General features: G+C 25.8%; 2 protein-coding genes across 2 annotated transcripts; one reads left to right on the plus strand and one right to left on the minus strand.

Moving 5' to 3' along the window:
* The first annotated feature begins 1942 nt into the window (after nt 1-1942).
* Nucleotides 1943-10169, plus strand: LOC105364427 (uncharacterized). The gene is made up of 13 exons (XM_011502343.1): nt 1943-2084; nt 2406-2479; nt 2563-2791; nt 3033-3155; nt 3234-3632; nt 4138-4522; nt 4877-5441; nt 5677-6169; nt 6493-6885; nt 7958-8754; nt 8861-8987; nt 9194-9342; nt 9983-10169. Exons 1-13 carry the CDS (start codon nt 2003-2005, stop codon nt 10163-10165), a joined length of 3999 nt encoding a protein of 1332 aa, XP_011500645.1. The 5' UTR covers nt 1943-2002; the 3' UTR covers nt 10166-10169.
* Nucleotides 10170-13028: 2859 nt separating this feature from the next.
* On the minus strand, nt 13029-14684 carry LOC105368184 (cytochrome P450 9e2-like). Its single transcript, XM_011507141.1, has one exon. It carries the CDS (start codon nt 14641-14643, stop codon nt 13132-13134), a length of 1512 nt encoding a protein of 503 aa, XP_011505443.1. The 5' UTR covers nt 14644-14684; the 3' UTR covers nt 13029-13131.
* Between the last annotated feature and the right edge of the window lie 7732 nt (nt 14685-22416).

The following is a 22416-nucleotide window of genomic DNA, read 5'->3' on the forward strand; positions in this document are numbered from 1 at the left end:
GGATTATTAAACACTATGATAAAATGCTAGCGTTATATTCAAATATATAAATTTATCGAAAGTGTAATAAGTACTGTAACTCAAGTAGTTATTGTTATTAGATTAACGAAATATTTATGCATAATGAAACAAAATCATCCACTATATAAAAATATATTAACTACATCGACTCAACAATCAGACCAAAATGTCACAATACTTTAATTTAGCAGGAAGTAAGGCGAGCCTTCGATTTCACGCACCGGCTTCTTCTTTAATCATCAAAGATTAATAATAATCGAGTCTAAGAAATTGATGTCCAAAGCATAGGCTACGAAAACTCCATGGATTACGAAGGCAAAACTTATCTGTCTGTCACGAAAGATATTGCAAAATGAAGTTAAACGACATTTTACGCTCTCCTAATCGAGCGCTGACCTTTTCTTCATACACGCTTTCTATTTCAATATTTCAAACATAAAATAATGTTTTCACTTGGTTCTCACATACCATACCAGGTTATACGGTAAACGTTACGATGCCACAGATCGTATAATCAGTTAATTAAATTAATAATAACATTTTCTTTACTATCTGTTATAATTGGTAAAATACATTTTCTCATCGTTTGCATAATTAATTACATGAACGAATAATATTCTGAAAAATTGTTTAAAGATACTTTTTTTTTTTTTTTTTTGTTTTTTGTTTTTGTTTTTGTTTTGTAACTAAAGGATAGATCGTACAGACGTATAATATTAATATTATTTATAAGTCACGAGTGTTGGGGTTTTTTTTTTTTTTTGTCAGGATACAAGGCATTTAATAATAATTGTTTGTTTTCTTTTAAATCCGGTATAAATGAAAACGGCGGCATAGTTAAATTGTAAAAAAATTAAGACAAATATAGATACTTTCTTTCTTTACTATTATCTATTTGTACTTTCACTGATAAACATTCAGAATATTGTCAAAATTCTTGCGTACGTAACGAAAGTCGAATAGCCGTGACGTTCGTTCATTAGTCGTTTCACTCAACACAGATCACAGATCTAAGCTTTGCCATTAGTAATTTACATCTCGTTAATAAAGAAGCGAATGTGTGAAAGGAAGGCTTTGGCTTACTTTTGCATCAAATAAATATCTTACAAGGTGTTGTACAATTTATAATCTCAACTCTAGCCAGACCGGCAGCTACTGTACCTGTGAGTTTCGATGCGTGTGAATGTCATTTGCATCAAGAATGAAATGATTATGATGAGACGACGAGTGATACCGCACATGCGCAATAATATGAGCAGAAGTTCAAACTGTCAGAACGAATGGGATGAAAATTCAAATCAGTTCAAATGTTGGCGTAAATAAAAAAAAATCTATAATGCGAAAATCTGAAACGGTCATCGATAAAAAATTCTAAAGTGCACATTGTCTTGTGAATAAAAAAAATTTTTTAACAGCACGTATACGGAATAGTTATTCCTGCTATTTTTAAACTAACCAAATTGTTCATTTATGATAGAATTCATAGTAAGTCTATATAGTAAGCATTATAAATACAATTGTCGATGATATTTTTTTTTACATAAGCATTATATTAATATAATTTTGTCATAATGTATATTTTCAATTTTTCAGCTCGCTTATTAATTTCAATATAAACTGAAATTAATAAAGAAAATTTAATATACAATATTTATTGTTCATATGTGGAAAATTTAAAAATATTTCTAAACGAAGACTTTTAAATGAAATTTCATGCAACGCGATTATAATTTCCGACTGATCGAATTATTTTAAGAATTGATAAGTAATATACCAGCGTTATAAATTTTCATACTTATTTATTTCATAAGTTATAAGCTTACGCGCAAGCTTATGTAGTAAAATATTATTATCACTTCACTTGGTCATATTCAAATATTTATTGTTTCATAAATTCGAATATCAAGTAGAAACTCGGTTTCCAACATTTTTGAGGTCCGAGCAATTTTCAATTACACGTGGTTAACAAAGTCAAAGCATCATGAATGCTGACATGAGAAGGCAGCGACAATTGGAATATGAAAAAAAATTGAATACATGGGCTGATATTGGCAAAAAAAAACGTAAGCACAAGCAGAAGTTTATACTTTAGCTCAGATAAATTTTATTCTGTTTTTATCAAAATTATTTCATTGTTAATTAGAATTCATAAAATCAAAAGTTAAAAGTGTTCTTTAATAGCGAAATATTGCTTATTGTTACAATGACTAATTTTATCAATAATAATGTTTACGATGTTTAACAAATTAATTTAATAGATAAAAGAATAAACGTTAATTTAATATTATTTATTCAAAGCACATGTATTTGAGTAAAATTATATTTTTTAATCCAAATTTTTTACAATACTTTTACATTTTTAATTTTGAATTTTAAAATTATAGAGAAAAGTTTAAAAGAAAAGTTGAAAAAATTTACTGGTTTCCCTTTCTGGTACACGGAGTTTTCTCTATTACAGGTGAAGTACAGCCGGCTGTAGAAGCCGGTAAATATCAGCAATTTAATAAATGGAAATTCATTTTATATTTTCTTTAATTTTAGTTACAATATTTAAAGGAATTAAAAGATACAATGTTTCAAGATAAGGAAGAACAAACGACTTTTAGAACTTTGAATACTTTATCAAATATAGGGATAATAACCGATACTTTAAAAGTTGAATCAAGAATAGTCAGAAAGTATCTTAATAAATATAATACGGATCCAATTAGATTTTTATGTGAAATTTATAAAGCCGTAAGTGGCGATTATTTCGAAAATGAAGAATTTAGTGAGTTCAGCTTTTTATTTTATTATACAATATTATATTATTAATATATATTTTATATATTAATTATATTTATATATTTATTTATATATTTATTTATATATATATATGGTATTATATATATATATATATATATACAATATATACAATATATATACAGTATAATACATTATTATACAATAAAATTAGTGTTTCTATAAACTGCTCGTTATCATTATCTTACCGGCTTCAAAAATTATTTTAGAACGTTATAATTGTACGGAAAGAATTATATTATCGGGAATCGCATTTTTGGAATTACCAAAAATTATTTTAGAATTGCAAAAACGTTTGCCACCAGTTCATGAAGGAACGTATCTTGCAAAACGTAATTAAACATAACATTATTTAAAATACACTGTTTAATTTTTGAACATAATATTAACATACAATGTGTAATATCTAGCAAAACCACCGAGAGTACGTCGGCCAATAAAAAAGATTTCCCCGTATCTTGAAAAATTGCTTATGCCCCCACATTGGAAAGCTTATGCGGTAAAATTGGAAAAATGGCGTATCAAATGTTCAACATCCATCAGACCTGTTGTAATTTTACCAAAAATAGTAAATACTCACGATAAACGTGCAACAGCTGAAGGAGAAAGAAAAGGAACGTCTATTACTCCACAAAAGAACAAAGATGATAAGCATATTGAAAGAATAAATTCCATAGAACAGACAAGTAGTGGGTTAGAGGATAAAAATAAAAAACAAGATATTAATAACAGTAGTGATGTTAATTTTCAAGAATTTTCATCAGTTGATGCCAAATATAAACAAGATATCCACTCATTTTCAATGCAAGGTAATATATAAAATATTTATAAGCACATTAACAGTCAATGCAATACATTTGTTTTCATAATATATGTTTATATATATTAAATAATACGTAAGAGTTTGATCTGAATTAGAAAATAATACTACACATATATCACTACTAAATTTTTAATATTCTAAACAAGTCTCTTTTTATTAAACAAATTATGCAATGGAAAATTATTAAAAATTATAAAAATATTTATCTTTTTTTTTCTCTTTTTTTTTTTGTTTTTGTTGCAAATTCTACTAATATTAAATCGGTAATTTATGGATAATACATTTATTTTGAATTCGTTTTAAAATTTTATTTACAAATAATTCACGATTTGTTATAAATAATATCTATTTAATGCTTATATGAATGATACATTCGTCGTTCCTCAAGCAAATAGATTATTTTATTTGAAAAATAATGTTACTTTAGAAAAAAATAATCAAAAATTATCTTATTACAAAAAATAAAATGTTAAAACAAATGAAAATTACAGATTGGACAAACCCTCCTAGTCCGTGTCCTTATAAATATCGTAAATTAATGGAAAAAGTGGGACCGGTAAAAACGGATAAAGATTTTTTCAATGAGTTGGGATACGAAAATAAGAAAAAATATTATCCTTCTGGTCGGAAAAATTTATCAGTGAAAATGCAAAGCTATTTACTGGGTTTGGAATCGAATTTGTATAAGGTGACAGATGACGTTGACAAGTTAACTTGCAAAGTCGGAGCAATTGCAAAAGAGATTTTTGAATCAGATCAGAAATGTAGTCCATGTTGCGTATGTGAACAGACGCAGAAGACAGAAATTAAATTACATAACACGAAATCACCTCATTTAATGATTGATTCTATCTTGACCGTTAAAGACGATAAAACGTAATGTCAAAAAGTTTTGTAAAATTTTCATCAATATTAAACATTTTTTATATTATATACTATATACATGCATATGTATTAGAGTTTTTTTTTTGATAGTTTTAACAAATAATATATATATATATATATATATATATATATATATATAGAGAGAGAGAGAGAGAGAGATACATTGTTATATAATAACCTAATTATTGAAAAATACTTTAATTAGATTTTATAAATTGTTGTTATTGCAATAAGACAGTTAGCAGTTCTCTAATTTAGTTAAATTACCATCCAATAGAATAAATAACTAATAATTTCCTTTCTTTACATATCCGAATATCTAAAATTTACAAATGTTATGTTAAGGCAAGTAATCGGTGCAACGGCAATGCATTCGCCAGCTTCGAGTATCTCATCGATTGGGGAACCCCTTCGTATCCCTTCCTCAGAGAAGCTTGTAAAAAATGTTATAATTACTGGTACCGCAACTACGGTTGATGGTGAAACAGTAAAACAAGTCGAAGGCATTTCGAAAGCCATTGAGCACGTGCCCCATCACACTTTACGTCCCGAAATTAACACAATTGAAATTAGAAATGTTCCACCTTGCGCTTGCTCTAAGGACGCGCAGGAGAACGAAATCGATGAAGAGATTATTGTTAAAGATAAGTATGCAGATATGTGCTACGGAAGAAAGTATCGCCCCGATGAAGGTCCTGCGTATTCTTGTAAGGAATTTAAAAAGAACGAGCCAGTTGAAGAGGATTATGAATATAAAGAATATAATTCCGATAAATACATGATGAATAATGATGCAACCTGTGGTTGTGGAATTGAATTTGAAAAATGTAGTTTGGATGACGAAGCCGAATATCCGAATAGCATAAAAAGTGAATTCGAAAACATTCAAGAATACAGTTGCGAAGCGAAAGTATAGAATTTTAATATAAAGAAATATTATAAATAGTAAAAAAGTGAACTCTATAATAAATAAAGAGTTAATACTTAAATAGGATATTATTAATATTTTATTTAAAATTTTTTTTTTTATTTTATATTTGTATTATTATATACTTATTATTAAAGTTCTTCTTCTTTTTTTTCAATTATTTCTACAAGCATAATAAATTAAAATTATGTTAAAATAATTATAATTATATCGACAGGGTCCTTACAGAATATGTAAAAGGTGCGGAAGAAAAGTTGATGCAAAATGCTCGATTATTCCCATTAGGAAGACAAACTTGACGAAATATAATAAAAATTTAAGAAAGGAAATTGCCGATGAATGCTCGTGTCACAGTTTATCGGAATATTTAAAATTTAATATTGATAAAATGACTTGTCTAAAACCTAAGAAAGAAACTTTTAATAAACAAATGATTACAGAGAAAAATGAGTCAAAAAAATTGTCAATTAAATCGACGAATATTCATAGTCAAACAGAAAATCAAACTACTGACAGTGCAGAAATCAAGATAGTTCCAAACAATAGTCAAGTATCTACAAGGTCAACCGCTAGTTTACTTGATGCTGAAAAACACGAAGAATATTGTCAATTAGAGAAGAAAATGATGGAAAAAAATGCATCTAAGGGCGACAATTTTGATAAAAACACAGAAGAAGAGATAATGAAATCGTCGTCATTGAAATATATATGTAAGTTGTATTAAACCTCTTTAATAATAAATCTTTAAAATATATTGTCTTGGTATTAGTTAGCATGAATTGTAATAAGATCAAATGTAAATGAATAATTTTTACCGTTTGCTTAATACACAAACACGATTATTATTATAGAAATCCAACATTAAAAAAAAAAGGACAATTGCTCAAGAGAGGATTAAAAAAAAAAATATATATCTATATATCTATATCTATATATATATATATATATATATATATATATATATATAATTAATCTACAGTTTCCACCAACCTTAAAATTTCTAATTAAATTATAAACAATGTTCAAAATGCAGCAACCAATGGTGGTCCATACGGTTGGAAAACAAAATCAGAGGAGGAACTACCTACCGAATACACGCTTTCTCATCTCGTTCCACCAAAATATCCTCTTTGTTCAATACCGACTGCCGATGGCAAGTCCACCTGTAAATGTCGAGAGAATCGTAACAATCGGAAAATACTTTTGTATAATATCGGAGGTATGGTAAACGAAAGCCAGAACAATCGCCAGGATCCACCGCAGAAGGATTCCTTGCCACGGGTAATCGAGGGTGTGACGTGGCTATCCCCGGAGCCGAGTATCAGGCGGAGCGAAGAGTATGTTCCAGAGTACGAGCTTTATGACTCGCCATATGACAAGATGTGTAAAGTGTCTACGAAGATGTTGACTTGCAGTGATAATAAAGGTAATTAGAGAAAAAGCAAAGCGATGAGCTTTTCATTATTCGGTGTCGGTAATGTGATTTGCTTGCATTTATTTCAACGATTGGGTAAATGAATAATAATAATAATAATTAATCGAGCCAATATTAATAAAATAATACTGTTGTAGCGATGTTTATTGGTGTAAGATTTTCGCGTCAAATTGTAAGTACTAAAGTTCACGTAATATCAGTTATGTGTGAATTTTTTCAATACCACCTTGATCCTTAATTGGTAATTAATCTTCCAATAAAATTCATCTTGTCTACGGATCATTAAAACAGAAAGTTTTATGCATAATTGAACCAAGACTACATTTATTTATATCGATACGTATGGAACGCTATAAAAATTATATTGTTAACAATAATCGGAGTATTTGGATCGATGAATTATCTCATGTATAAAATATATCGACTGTATTGGAAATACGATTTGTTCGATGGTCACGAAAGGCACTTTGTTAACTTAGTCGATTATTATTTATTGTAATTTGCGAAAGTTGGAATATGGCGTGTTGATTTAATAAACTCACCTTCATGCAACGTTTATATATTTATATACACAATCATCATTGTCATCGATATTTTTCTTTATTCATAGAAAAGTAGAATTTTTATCGTATCATGAGATAATTAAAATTTACTGTTATTTTATTATTACAACTCAAAGAATCTCACACCGGATATTTTATTATTGCTCATTTTCAATTGCTCAATCTACGCTAATTAATGTAAATTTCATTAAACTCATTGCATATGTAAAACGAATTTATTTTACTTTATTACATATCATGTTAATACAATATATACTAAGGTATTGATGTTAAATTAAACGTATTAATTAATTAATTAATATTTTACATTTATTAATAATTGTAAAACCTAGAATTATTTAAATTCAATAAGATTTCCATTGGACAAGCAGTCTCTATTATGGATAAATATCCATAATTTTCATCATGGACAAGATTATATAACCAATTAAATATCAATTTTTTGCTCTTCTTTTTTATTTTTTATCGATTTGCACATTAATTATTTATTTTTAATTTAGAAGCAAATAATAACGCAACGACGAGTCGTTCTCAAGATTGGGAAAATTCATTTAACGATCCATATCTATCAGAATTTTATACACAAAAGAAAGCTAAAGTTTCGTGTTCAAAAAAATGTTCCAAATTTCCAAAGCAAAATGAAAAAATAAGACAATTAAGAGTTATGAAACCCGTATGCGAATGTAAATATGAAAGAAAAATAATGAAGAAAAATGAGGAACAAAGAAATCGGCTATATCGTCAAAATCGTGTAAAATCTCTTAATCGTATTTCTGATACATCGATGCCCGCATCACCGAGTCAGAATTTAATGGCCACACAGAGTTCAAACAGTAACAATACAGTAATGAAATACTCTGGAATTGAAGATACAGGAAAAACGATTAAAGCGCAAGTAGAAATTTCTTCTATTACAATGCAAACGCCAGTGGTTACACCAGTTCAAAGTAAATATAGTCATAATAATTCCTTTGATATTTCGTATCAAAGTGACACGAGTGATAAAATGACGGAAAATTTACCCATCAAAGTAGACGAATCACACAATGTATTATTAAGTAAAAATGAATTTTCCAAAGATAGAAAGAAGCTTTTTTCAGGCGATACTAATCAATTAATGGGAATACAGGATGAGCACAAAGATTATGGTGGAATTGAAAATAATATGACGAATCCTGATACAAACATAATTAATACTTTGAACGGTAATTCGTCTCAGTTGAAATCTACAACGAAAATGAAAAGAAGTCCAAGTTTTTACGATCGTTTAGAAGAAGAATTAAAAATTCAAATGCGCGTAAATATAACTAAATAAGCAATAATGAAATAGCCAATAACATTAATATATACATATATGTCAATTAATTAATATAAATTTACTGAAAAGTATATCATTTCGATAGCATGAATTAGAAAAAATGGCAACCGAAGATTTTATCTCAGTCAAGCTTCCAGGTTTCTACAAGATGCCTCAACTCTTATATTGGATTTCATATAGAACAAAGGGAATGTACTTGATCGGAAGTCAAAGTAAATCATCTATATCTCAGTGTATTTTTTCCCTGATTATTTAAAACATTTGTTACTTTTTATATAAATACTTTCATGTACATTAAATTTATAGACATTTATCATATCATTAAAACAGCATGTCAGTCGGACATTAACGAATGTTTTCAATCACTGTAAAGCGCCAATATTGATATTTCGTTTTATTATTTGTTAAAATTTTATAGAAGAATCAATGGAGGAAGCCATAGATAAAAATAAATGGTCTATAATCAATGAAAGAATAAGCCGAAAAAATATCCCACCAATTATAATGGTGAAAAAGGAAGATAAAAAAACACTTAACTTTAATAAAGCAATGTATTGGAAAAAAAAGGTACGATAAAATTTAAATTTATTTTTACGAATGAAAAGTTAAGTTTTGAATAAATAAATAAAAAATTGTGAATGTAAAAATTTATTAACACTTGATTCACATTTATTTATGATGTTTTTTTCTTCTTCTAGATAGACTCATTAAATATTAATAAATTACAGTTATTCATGAATAAAATATTATTAAAATATTTAAAGCTAAATGATTGTAGAAGCAGTGCTTTTTATATCATTAAAAGAAAATCCATTTTAAATAAAATAAGGTTTATAAATGCGTTTTTAAGGTCTCATGTTTGCAGTTTTACATCCGATACAATTTGATATATTTAACAAAGTGTGTTTTTCTTCTTTTTCGTATTATTCAAGTTAAATATTTTAATAATAAATTCTAATTATTGGTTTCGAAAGTTCATCGTATTTTTAAACAGAGATTTTTCACAAAAGCTATATCTAAAGACAAACATAGCTCGCCTTATAATATAGAAATATAATAAAAACAATAAAAAAAATTCTTTTATATTAAATAGTATTCTTACTTTGTGCTTGTTATAAGAATATTTAATACAACGAGTAAATTTTGATCGATATTAATGTAAACTATCTTATGTATAAAATAAATGTTTTTTTTTTTTATTTAATAGATTGCAGAATACAAATTGAAATTTTATACGCAATTACGACAGGATATTCTAAATTTCAGTCGTGATGTATGGCCATTAATGGAATTTGGAAAGTTTCCAGATATCATTTTTAAACAAGCATATTTTACGTATTTACCATCAAGAGAAAAAGACGCTCAGGTAGTTCGTTTATGGATGGGATAGTTTAATTTCATAATCCAATATATATTTTCATATAAAATTGCTGTTTAATTTTTAGTTCTTATATGTTTTAGTAGAAACGATTGATTTTATTAAAAAAAAAAAGAAAAAAAAAATTGTTTTAATAAAATAATGTCATGATTTAAAATGTATTATTATTGCAATTACTATGAATGAATATGTACCAATTCAATTTGAACTTATTTTATTTTAGCTTTTCACATAATGCAATATATCTTCCCTTAAGAATTATTACAACTTATATTATTACAACTAATAATTAATTTGATAATTTTTGTAAATAAAACGATAGAATTAAAAAAAAAATTAATTAATAAATAAATAAAATTGCAGTTTTTCGGTATTAAAGTGCGCATGACCTTAACGTTAACTGTAAAGAAATTTTTGAGCTCGAGCTTAGCTAAATAAATCTAAAAATTATTAAAAAATCCTTTGAATAGTATAATTTTGGAATAAATGCATAATTACTATTTTCATCTGTCATATTTAATCTCTGTAATCTCGAATGCAATATTAGGATAATAATTACATACATAAAATATGCCATAAAAATTGTAAAATAATTACTACTCCAGACAGCAGATTGACACAAATATATTTTTTGCCTAATGTGTTGTAATATTAGTAGTTATAAAAGTTACGGATTAAAATAGATTACAAGTTTATCCAGTTAAATTCAAATACAATTTAGATAGTAATAAGTTAAATCGATGTTCTATGCAACTTCATGGTCCCATTGCAAAATAAAAGTATCGCCGATCGATAATTTTTCTTTGAAAATAGCTATGTCGATCGAATTTCATTGGATTAACATAATAATTATCAGGGCAATGTGATTTGTTTGAATTCATTTGAACGACCGGATAATCGTACGTTTACGTTTCATTGAACTAATGCTAGAAAAATACTGTTAAATCGATGTTTATTCGTTCAAGATTTAATCGTTAAACTGTAAGCACTTAACTTCGGTTAAGTATGACAATTTTCAACATGTCATTGATACTTCATCAAGCAGTAATTAATCTTTATAGAAAATTGATCGTATAAATGTGTGATTAAAATGGTATGTATATTTGTCGAAAGGTTTTATGTATACTTGAGTTAAGACTATATTTATTTATTTTGTTACGTATGGGACGCTATAAATTACATTTTTAACAATAATCGGAGTATTTGGATCGATGAGTTATCTCATCGGTCGACTGAATATCGACTGAATTATGAATATTATGAATTAATTATCAATCGATTCAAATTTTAATAATATCTTACGTTGTGGTAGATTTCGAATATGTCTAATAATAAATGTAAACATCTTCACAGAATAGTAGAATATTTAAGTAATTGACGTTTTTATATTTCCATTTACGTTAATAAAATTCACTGCCTTTGTATTATACGTCGATATAGTCGATGTGAAATAAAACTTCAAGAGCTTGAATACGCAATTAAATAACCATTGTATGGTCTTAATTTGTTAAGAGTAAAAAATTTAAATGACAATTGATTGCAGATTAAATATATATTTAGAAGTCAATATAGGATATAATTATGGCTATATTTTTTCGTAAATAAAAAGTATTTACAAAATACAATATTTAGATTCAGTAAGTATTTTAATTACTATGATTATAATAATAATAATAATAATAATAATAATAATAATATGTATTTAAATTTTGATTGTTACAAGTTTAATGTATACTCTGTGGAGTTCGTTATGTACTTTATTTAAAGCAAAATTTCTTATTATAAAGATAAATATTTTACATTATGGAAAAATCAATCACCTATTAAGAATTGAAGGGATAATAAAATTTTTATAGTTTCTATAAAAATTCTTGTAATAAGAGTATAATTAAAGGTTATTTAAAACTTCAAGAAAGCATAATGAAAAATTAATAACTCGATACTGAAATATGTTCATCATTTTTCTTATGTTTTACCGAGTGTTGTAAAAAGTTTTTTTCTACAAATATCTTTGATTTGTTGGTTGCTATTAAATGGATATATAAAAGTATCGAACGATGCTCATTCGTAATAAAATTGTGTAATAAATTTATTTTAATCTAACTGCTACAACAGTCGGATCCGTAAGTCTGATGATATGATAAAAATATATGACAGCAATGATCTATATCTCGATCGACAGAATGCGTGATTTAATTGAATACAAATAATGATTTTAATCCTTATAATAATTATATATATATATATCTAATTTATCGATCTTTATAATTATCTAAAAAATTCCTGTTACACGACAAATCATTTTTTTAAAAGATTAATATCTTATGTCCATTCACATGCATATTAATTTTATATAATTAATTAAAACTATAAATTAATTTTAATTATGTACATAAAATTTTTATAATAAAAGGGTTTTATACAAATTAAGGAATTTAAATAAAAACATCTATTATTATATTCATATTAATTAACAACAACTAAATTATATACAAGAATTAATTTACATTATTTATTTACATATAAATTACATATATTATTTATTTTTCAAATTAACGATATGATACCAAAATTATATTAATATCATATTCATTATTAATTTTAAGCTTATCTTCAATAATGTTTTGATAAGTGATTATTAATGCAAATGAATATAGTAATTAGACAGGTGAAATAAAATGTAAAATCTATATAGATAGTTTTTCTATTTATTACTGATTACATTAAGTAAACAATTTTGAACGTTTACAAATATAATGATTCTTTATATTTAATTTCAATGCTATTAAATCACTACGAAATAATTTATTATTACTAAGCTATACAATTCTTAAACGATATTTTCTAATTTTTAATTTGCTATTAGTGAGAATTTTATAATTACGTTTGTAGCTTTAATATAAAAGTATTTGTAAAATAAATATACGAATACCAAGTGTGTGTAAAATGTGTCATTATAAATTGAATGAATTAGAAATTTATTTATTTCGACATTCAATCGATAAAGTATATCCTCCGACTGGCTTTATGTTAAATACTACGGCACTATATTTAAACGGACTACAAGTTTTCGCGTTCGGCTTCAAATTAAATTTAGATAGCAAAGAGAATATAAGAATTTTCGTTTCTAATAACGCAAATCGATTGCCAATGCAACTTCGTGGTCCAATTCCAAATCCCAAATTAAAAACATCGTTGATCGAGACTTTCTTTTGGAAATATCTATCGGGATCGAATTTCGTTGGATTCTCATAATAATTTGGATCGCGATGTATTGCACTTGCTGGGATCCAAATATTCATCCCGGGTTGCATGGAAAATGGCTTAGAATCTGGCAGAGCCGGGGGTAGCTCAAAAGCTTTTGTGCACACTCTGTCGATAATACCACCTTGCGTATGCAATCTTAATGACTCATTGAAAATAGCATCGAGATATGCCATTTCAGTAATGGCCTCGTATGTTGGACGTCCATTAGTTTCTTCCAAAACCTTATCGATTTCATTCTGTAACCTCTTTTGAATATCAGGGTTAATTGCTAGTTCATGGGCTATGATGCACATCTGCGACGAAGTCGTTTCAAATCCGCCAAAAAAGAAAATAAATAACTGAGCCGTTATATACGTCATGTCCAATGTAAAATGTTTGTAATCTTTATTTCTCGAGTCAATTAGATGCTGCAGCATATCTGGCCGGCTAATACCTTTTGCATCTCTTAGTGCTATTGTTGTGCTAACGATGTTTTCAAAAAATATTCTCGTTTTATCGTCAACGAATTTTATTTTCAACCATTTTATTAATTTTGGAAATGCTCCAGCTATAAGGAATTTAAGCATTTGCTGTCCTTCAAAATTCGTTACTTTCCTACCAAGAACGTAAAAATCATTTTCAGGATTCTTCAATGAATCTACTGTTATCCCAAAAGCACATGTTGCTATTACGTCATTTGTGAACTTTGTAAACAAATTCTTCGTATCGACTATTTTTCTACTTTCTTCGGATTGTTTTTCGAGATAATTCACAAAACGTTCTCCACAGTCGACCATCAGCTCAAACATAGCCTTCATTTTTTTCGACGTAAATACTGGAGAGAGTAAATTTCTACTTTCTCGCCATACGTCGCCCTTCAAATTGAAAACATTGCCGCCCATAATTTTATCTGTATTAGCGTCAAAGAATGTCCTATGATCTTGAAAGTGGTCAAAATTTTTTATCGTGATGTTTTTAATAAGATCCAAATCACGTATTACGAATACGGGTTTCGTAAAATTAAATCCGCCAATATATTTTGCTTCACTATTGACTTTATATATTTCTTCGATAATGTCCAGCATGTGTTTTCGTCGTAAAAACGCATAGAAAAAATTACCAAACAAAGGCCAACCACTTTTATATGGAAGATTTTTATCGTGAAAGAATCGCAGTTGCTTATTGAAATAATAATATAATGAATAACACACGATAAGCAATAAACTTAATGTGAAAATCTCCATTTTAAATTTTCATAAACGTGAAAAAATATATTCGTACAATTCACTATTGCGTTTGCAAATCAACTGTTATGATGTGATTTTCTACTTCTTGTTCAAAGCTACCGTTCCCCCTCTATTTCATTTTATAATTGGCACTGCGCATTTAGTGCTTAAAACTATCATTATTTATGAATGAGTAGTAAATGAATTTATATTATTATAAAATTGCATATGCTCATTTATTAATAATTCAGAGTCTAATCATACACAATGTATTATGATTTATCAAATTTGTTTATAAGAATTGTATCGGAAGAATTGTAAGATACTTGTAATTGATATAGTCCTATAGATATTTTTTAATCTTTATCAATTATTTTAGATTAACTACAATTCAAAATAAATTTGAATCAATAATATTTGAATAATATATATTATGATAAAAATTAATTTTAATAATTTTTAGTCTTGTTTTTGAATTTTGAAAAAGTTTTATTCAAAGTTTATGATTAGTATTTTGTATTATTAATATTAAAACACGATCGATAGAAAATATATATTTCATATATATGCATATAAATGATTTTTTAAATAGTTGTATTTTTAAACGATTACGTAATTAAGTACAAATTGAAAGTAATATCTAGTTTTTACTGAGTCATATTATAATTCGTCATTCGTAATAATAAATATATTTGTTGTCTGCAGTGAGTATATATCTAATGGTATTTGATTTATATGATTAATGTATATATATATTTAGTATTGTAAGAATTTTCTCAAGATATAATTTTAATTTAAAATAATTATTATTATGAAAATTCATTTGTATGCACATTGACAAATGTATTATTAGCTGATTAATATTTGGTCACAAATCATTTTTTAGTAATGCCTAAATTGTTATAATTAAGAGTAAAATATATTATAATTTACAATAATTGTTCCTTCTAAAATATTGTTTATTGTTGTCGTTGTTGTTGTTGTTGTCCTTGTCGTTGTTGTCGTTGTTGTCGTTGTCGTCGTCGTCGTCGTCGTTGTCGTTGTTGTTGTTATTATTATTATTATAATTATTAATATTTTAGGATTTTTATTTATTTAGATACTTTCAATAACAGAATAAAAGAATAGTAGACTATAACACTACGATGAAAATTTTTGTTCAATGATATAAACTTTACCGATTAATCTATAAAATGAGAGGAGGTCAACATTACAATAATAGTAAAACTGGAAGTATTACATAATATCTGCTTTAATTGTAATGATTATTTCATCGGTGCACTAACATTGACAATAATTAATAGAAAATAATATAATTATAATAAAGAACAAACGGTGGAAAATTAATATAATTATAATTTTTATTTCTTTAAATACGTTATTTCAATCCTACGATTAGATTACTGTAAAATATATTTTTTGTCAAAATTTAGTTCCCAATTATATAACCCTATCAAATTAAGCTATTAAATACTTTTTGTGAAATGTACTTTTGTTATTAATTTTCATGTTACGCCGAATATTCATGCAATTTTTAACTAGAATAAAAATTTATTATTTATTTATATATTTATTAAGTTTTTAAATCTTCACGCTCATCTTAGAATTGGTAAAACCTCTAGTGACAAGTTTTTAAATATGCACGGTAAAAATTATTTAAAAATATAATTTGTCTCTTAAATATTTCGTGTAATATTATATATTATAATATTACATATATTTTCATTATTTGCAACAATAGCATAGTTTATATTTTGGAATGTTTTAATGCAGTTTAGTAAATGATAAAAAATATACTATATATATATATATATATATATAATTTTGAGAATGATAATAACTTGTTGGATCGAATGTTTATTTGGATTGAACTGATATGCAACAATGATAGAATAAGAGTATGGGGTTATCGGTAAATAACTACATCTCTGCGCCAATTAATATCTCCGACAAGTGATTAAGTGATTATAGAGGTATTAGGTCAAATATAAAGAATCTGCTAACTCTTTTAACGTAAAAGGGAAAAAGAGTTTGGAGATTGTCATATACCAATCAGCCTTCTTAAGGAGTCCAATAAGTCTCTCTCTTCAAGCAAAATTTGCACATCTGTATCCAATGTCGAATTATTGTTCAGTTTATAAGAAAATACTATTGCGCTGTCATTAATTACAATGATGCTCTTCATAAAAATTATATGACGATAAAATAATAATTAAGAAGAAAGTAATTACTTTCTTTGATTGGCAAGATAGGCAAAATTAATGTCGAATGTCCCTTAAAGAACAATAAAGTGTTAAAACTAACTCAGGAATAATAATATTTTATAAAGGCCAATTAATTATTCATAATTACTTATTATTAAATAAAGGTGAACGGAAACAATCATATAATATATTATTCTCTTCATCATTTATTCTCTTAAATAATTGTGAATGTTCCATTTTATAATAAACAAATCAATTATTTTGTATAATATATTTAAATGAAATATTAATAAATAAAATAATCATTATGTGATAAAGTTGTTAATTTTAATATTATTTAAAAAACGAGCGATACAACCATATAATGTAAATAAATTATTAATTAATGACACAATACGAAGTGATAACAAAAGCAATCATTTCGCTTAATGAAATGGAATGCCTAAAATAGCTATTAACAAGATAAATACTTTCATTTTAACTAACTTTGTTGATTATATAAAATGCAAATGCATTAATGCACCGTGTAACTTTAATAAATTACCGTTAATAATATCGCACTTATTTATAAAAGAGTAATAGCAATATCAATTAAATTTTATTAAATAACGATGAATATTATTTAATTAATTTCATGTTAATAACTTCATTAAAATTCTAATAAAAGTTATTATCGGAAAAAAAGATATTATCGGACGGACTTCAATATGCATACACGCAAAAAAATAAGAATGACCGAGACAATTCACATTGAATATAAATTTTAAGGTTATGGTCACAAGGCTGGCTGGGCAAGAATTATGCAACATGGGGAAATGGCGTAACAAGCCACGCGGAAATGAAAATTACAAGTAACATAATAAAGAGAATTAAAAACATAATGGGGTAGAAATAATAAATAATTTCTATATTATAAGTTAGTTAATTGTTTTTGCAATAATTATATAAAATTTTTTTTTTTTTTTTTAGCTATTTACGGGATTAAAAGCAACGATAATAAATAATAAATACAATAATTAATACAAAGACAAAAATACCTTAAAAAGTTATAAAAGAAGTATATGTGAAATTCATATGCGAACTGCACGTTAAATTAGAAAGAAATGTAATAAGATTTTTCATTTGACATTGAATTTGAGAAATCATAATTGTCCGAAGGATCCAATCCATTTTACTCATTATGCGCTTAGATAGCTCTAAATATAAGTAAAATTTATATTTTTTATAAATTTGTCTTACTCGATCGGTGCACTCGATCAATAATTCGCTGATGGTTAATCTATTGCTGTGCAGCCAAATGATTAACACTCTTTATTCTACACTTCTCTGGCATTTTATGTATTACCCCGAGGCCAAATGCATTTCATTCATTCACTTATCCTTATCAAATGGGTAATTATTTTTAATAGTGTAAATTGTAAATTGTAACCGAACGTGTTTTATCCTATTACCGATTTTATCCAAACGGTTAGACGCTCGGTAAAGATTGAAATTGAATATAAGTAATTAAAAAACTGATTTTAGTTAAAAAATAGTACAATTTTTTATTTTCCAAAAATTTATTTTCGAAAGCTGTAGATGACAAAGGACACAGACAGCGCAAGTGCGCAAAAGTAAGTATTACAATTCTAATGTAAATAATAATAATTCAATCAATCAGCAGTCAATTTATCACACTAGTTATGAACGAGGTAAAAGAATAATTTTCAATTTAGATTATGCAACGTCGAATGATCTTAGAACAATTGAGTAAAATCTCGTAGTTGACGCTATTATCTTAAAAAATTCTGTAGATATCGACAAAGCAGTTAAATTCAATAAAAATGTATTGAGTTTTTATATGAAATGTGCTAATGTGATGAGTGAGGAATATATTGTTTGTATAGTATCGAAATATAGAATACACGATGGATGGATCAGGTTGAGGCGAACTCGAATACGCGTAATGGTGGAATTTTTGTACATATAGCAACATGTCAAATTTTGACAGCCGTGACAGGTGTTCAATGTCTTCACTTGCATGTCGAATGCTCGTGCGAAGGCTTGCATAATCGCATTAGTACCATATGTACAAAACAAAGTATCTTTCCTCATGGATTTTCCAATTTGTTTTACACTTATTTGGACAATTGCTATTTGATTATAAATTAGCATGCCGTTCCCGGGTTCCTGAGACTATACATTCCACGTTTTCTATGTTATAATTAAATGACTTTCGTGAAAGCGGCGGTTTATCATTCGATAAATATATTTAAGTGTCGCTACGGCATATATAGTTAATTAGCACGAGATAAAATAGTGCAAGCTTATACATATGTATTGATGATGAAGTTATATTATGCCAATATTCATTGAAACTGAAAAGACTATGTGCGAGGTAGTTGATAGGAATTAATTTAAAAGTAATCGCAAAATACATAAAGAAATTAATAAATTAATTTGTCAAATGGTAAACAACGTCAAATAATCAGATAGATAGTATGTTATATGTCGAGTATTAATCTAATGTTAAATAATTCAATGCATTGGAAAATTTAACGACAATAAGAGTTAGGTATCGCATACGTATATATATAATAAGTAAATAAGTAAAATAAGTAAAAAAAAAAAAAAAAAAGTTAAGATGCAGGAATATTAGAGTCCCAAGTATTTTTATAATATGAAACATACAAATTATCATTGAATTGAGAAATACTTTATGCAAACGGAAGAATGGCCAGTGTTAAAATTTCGTAGAGAATTTAGAAATGAAATAAGACGAAAATCTTCTAGTTTGATAGTAGAAAATAGTTGAAAAAAGCTAACGACAACGAGCCAAGCATATAAGTATTAGTTAATGATAATCGACAGGATATGACCCGAGTGATGCGAATGTATATTAATACAAAACAATAATTAAATAATCAAAGTAATTGTATTTATCATAACAAAAATAATGAAATAGTGTTAAAAATATAATCTGATATAGATATAAACAAATATTGATAATTATAATATAAGATAGACGAATATATGTATGCATTTTTAATAACATATATCATTATATGCAGAATTAATTGTATCTTAAAATGAAGTAAGAGAATTATATCCAAGACAAATATAAATAATGATAAAAGATAAAACGACTGTCTATCTTGACTAAGTCACCGGCACCATCCTTTGCTACGCATGAAAGTTATTTTGTCAAATTACGTCATGCGAGTATAGTTGAATTATGTAAAAGCTAAGACACCGAACTTCAATAAGGAGATTATTCCAAAATTACATAAATATGAATTTCTATTTTTAACTGGAACTAATATATTTTATATATTTTCAACTGTGATGTCGAGTAACCATATGAAGTTAATGATTTTATTTACATGATTATTTACGATTGATACGATTGTTACGATTGACATGATTATGATTTTATTTACAATATTTTACATGTTTTATGAAAAACTTACGTAACTCGTGAGATAAAAAATATTAATACGTCAATATTTATTTATAGTTAATCAAATTATGAAATTCTGAATTATGCAAAGAGTAAATAAAATCTTTTTATATATAAAAAATATTACGTAATAGATGTCGCGAAAAATGTTAAATCAATCACAATCAATTAAAAGATTAGTTAATCGCTTTGCATCGACATGCATTAGTTTAAATATATAATTGTCAGCTCATATATCGCTTCATTTCATTTTATTAATGGCAAATATTAGTAAGCTGTGAAGAAGTTGTATGGAGTGATAAGATTAGTATCACATTCTACTGAAAGTGCAAATACGAGATACGCTATAAATAAAATGAAATCGATACTTTTTAATAATTTATTGAAGGCAATCAAGAGCAAAAAATTAATTTTGTTTTTTTGTTTTTTTTTTTTTTAACTTTGAATTTACAATTTACAAAGAATATATATTAATAAAAGTATCTATTATTTAACTGTAAGTTTCATTCTAAATCAGAAAATCTTTAATTTAATATTGTATTAGCAAGCAAGCTGCAAATTTAGTAAAACAATGTTGTTAGATATATACTTAATAATTATAACATATTTGTAGTATTACTTGATAAAAGATGAATATTATTTATTATTTAATTTAATTTCATCTATTATTTAATAGATTGATATATTTTACCTCATTCTATTTGTCAATTTTTAATTTTATTTTCTATAATTAACATTTATATAAGGAACCCCTGATTTCAATATGTACGACAAGACTTGAGAATTATCACTCTGCATTGTCATTAAACATAATAAGTCATATTAATAAAAACTATCTTTTTTATTAGATTTTTATCTAATCCATTTATAAATAGTATACAATATTAATAATAATATAAGTAATAATGGACAAGCAACAAAATTATTAAATTCTCATTATAATTTGGTTCAAGTCGAATTTTGGCAGTACTGAAGTTATAAAATGGAATACATTCTTGGCTTTTTCCTTATAATATATTCCTTATATGCCATTTGTTAATAGCTCCTAATTAACTTTAATATTTAATTCAGAAATATGCAATTTATTGACGAAAATTAATTTGTGTATGACAACATTATAAACAAAGTAAGATAAAATGAACGAAACAATTATTACCCGAATATATTCTTTATAATGTAAAATATAAAAATATTTTGACATTTAATGGTATTAAAATATATTTATTAAAAATTGCTATACGGAGTCAACAATTGATCATATGTATAAGAAAGTCACAAAATTTTATCCAAATTCAACTAACTATACTTAAATAAGCAACAATACTTAAAATGTATTCTATAAAATCGAAATAATTCAACACTATTTTTAACATTACTTAGGATCTAAATTACAAAGAATTCTTAAACAAAAAATCTTTAAGATGATTTTAAGAAATGCTGCTCAATAAAATTATTCATAAATAGTAAATTAGACATTTTTATATTACCTTTATAAACAGAAATAAATAGTTCACGTTTAAAGTTAAAATATTTATTAATATAAATGTTAATCAACTAATATAAACAAAAAAAAATAAATAAATAAATAAACAAACAAAATTCGACTTGATTGGAAGATTCGTTGCAGTCATATCTTGATTAGTTGTTTTTAAAAAAACTTTAATTTAGATCGATTGTACTAAATGCTTTAGAAAAATTGTACCTCCAGTTCAAAAATAATCGATTTGTTTTAATAACATTTAATTATAATAATATATTACTTTATTTTCAACATTTGATTGTTATAGCAAAATTCCATTATAATATTTTCAGCCAATTCTAAATTTCTTATTTGAATGGATAAATAAGCAATTATTTTATGATATAATCTTTATTTATTTATAGTACAAATTTATAAAATAATGTTTGGCAATTGTATTATCATCGAGATTTATATATATATATATATTTTTTTTTTAACATTGTACTAACATGTTTTATTAGTAACTAAGATATAGTAAGAAATTTATATAGAATTGTAACTATTGATGATATTTTTAAATTATTTGATTTATTACCCAGATTTATTGTCTATATTTAATTTGTTAAATTAATGAATAAATTAAAAAAAAAAGTAAGCTTTTAAAGATTAAGTAATTTATATATATA

This window comes from Ceratosolen solmsi, unplaced genomic scaffold, assembly GCF_000503995.2.
Source record: "Ceratosolen solmsi marchali unplaced genomic scaffold, CerSol_1.0 scaffold10, whole genome shotgun sequence".
Lineage (NCBI taxonomy): Eukaryota > Metazoa > Arthropoda > Insecta > Hymenoptera > Agaonidae > Ceratosolen > Ceratosolen solmsi.

What these genes read in the sequence shown, in the direction of transcription:
- LOC105364427 (XM_011502343.1), top strand. Translation starts at nt 2,003, where the DNA reads ATGAATGCTGACATGAGAAGGCAGCGACAATTGGAATATGAAAAAAAA. An exon ending in TTTCGAAAATGAAGAATTTA is followed by an intron (nt 2,792 to 3,032) that starts GTGAGTTCAGCT and finishes AAATTATTTTAG; the next exon opens with AACGTTATAATTGTACGGAA. An exon ending in CAATGTATTGGAAAAAAAAG is followed by an intron (nt 9,343 to 9,982) that starts GTACGATAAAAT and finishes TTTATTTAATAG; the next exon opens with ATTGCAGAATACAAATTGAA.
- LOC105368184 (XM_011507141.1), bottom strand. Translation starts at nt 14,643, where the DNA reads ATGGAGATTTTCACATTAAGTTTATTGCTTATCGTGTGTTATTCATTA.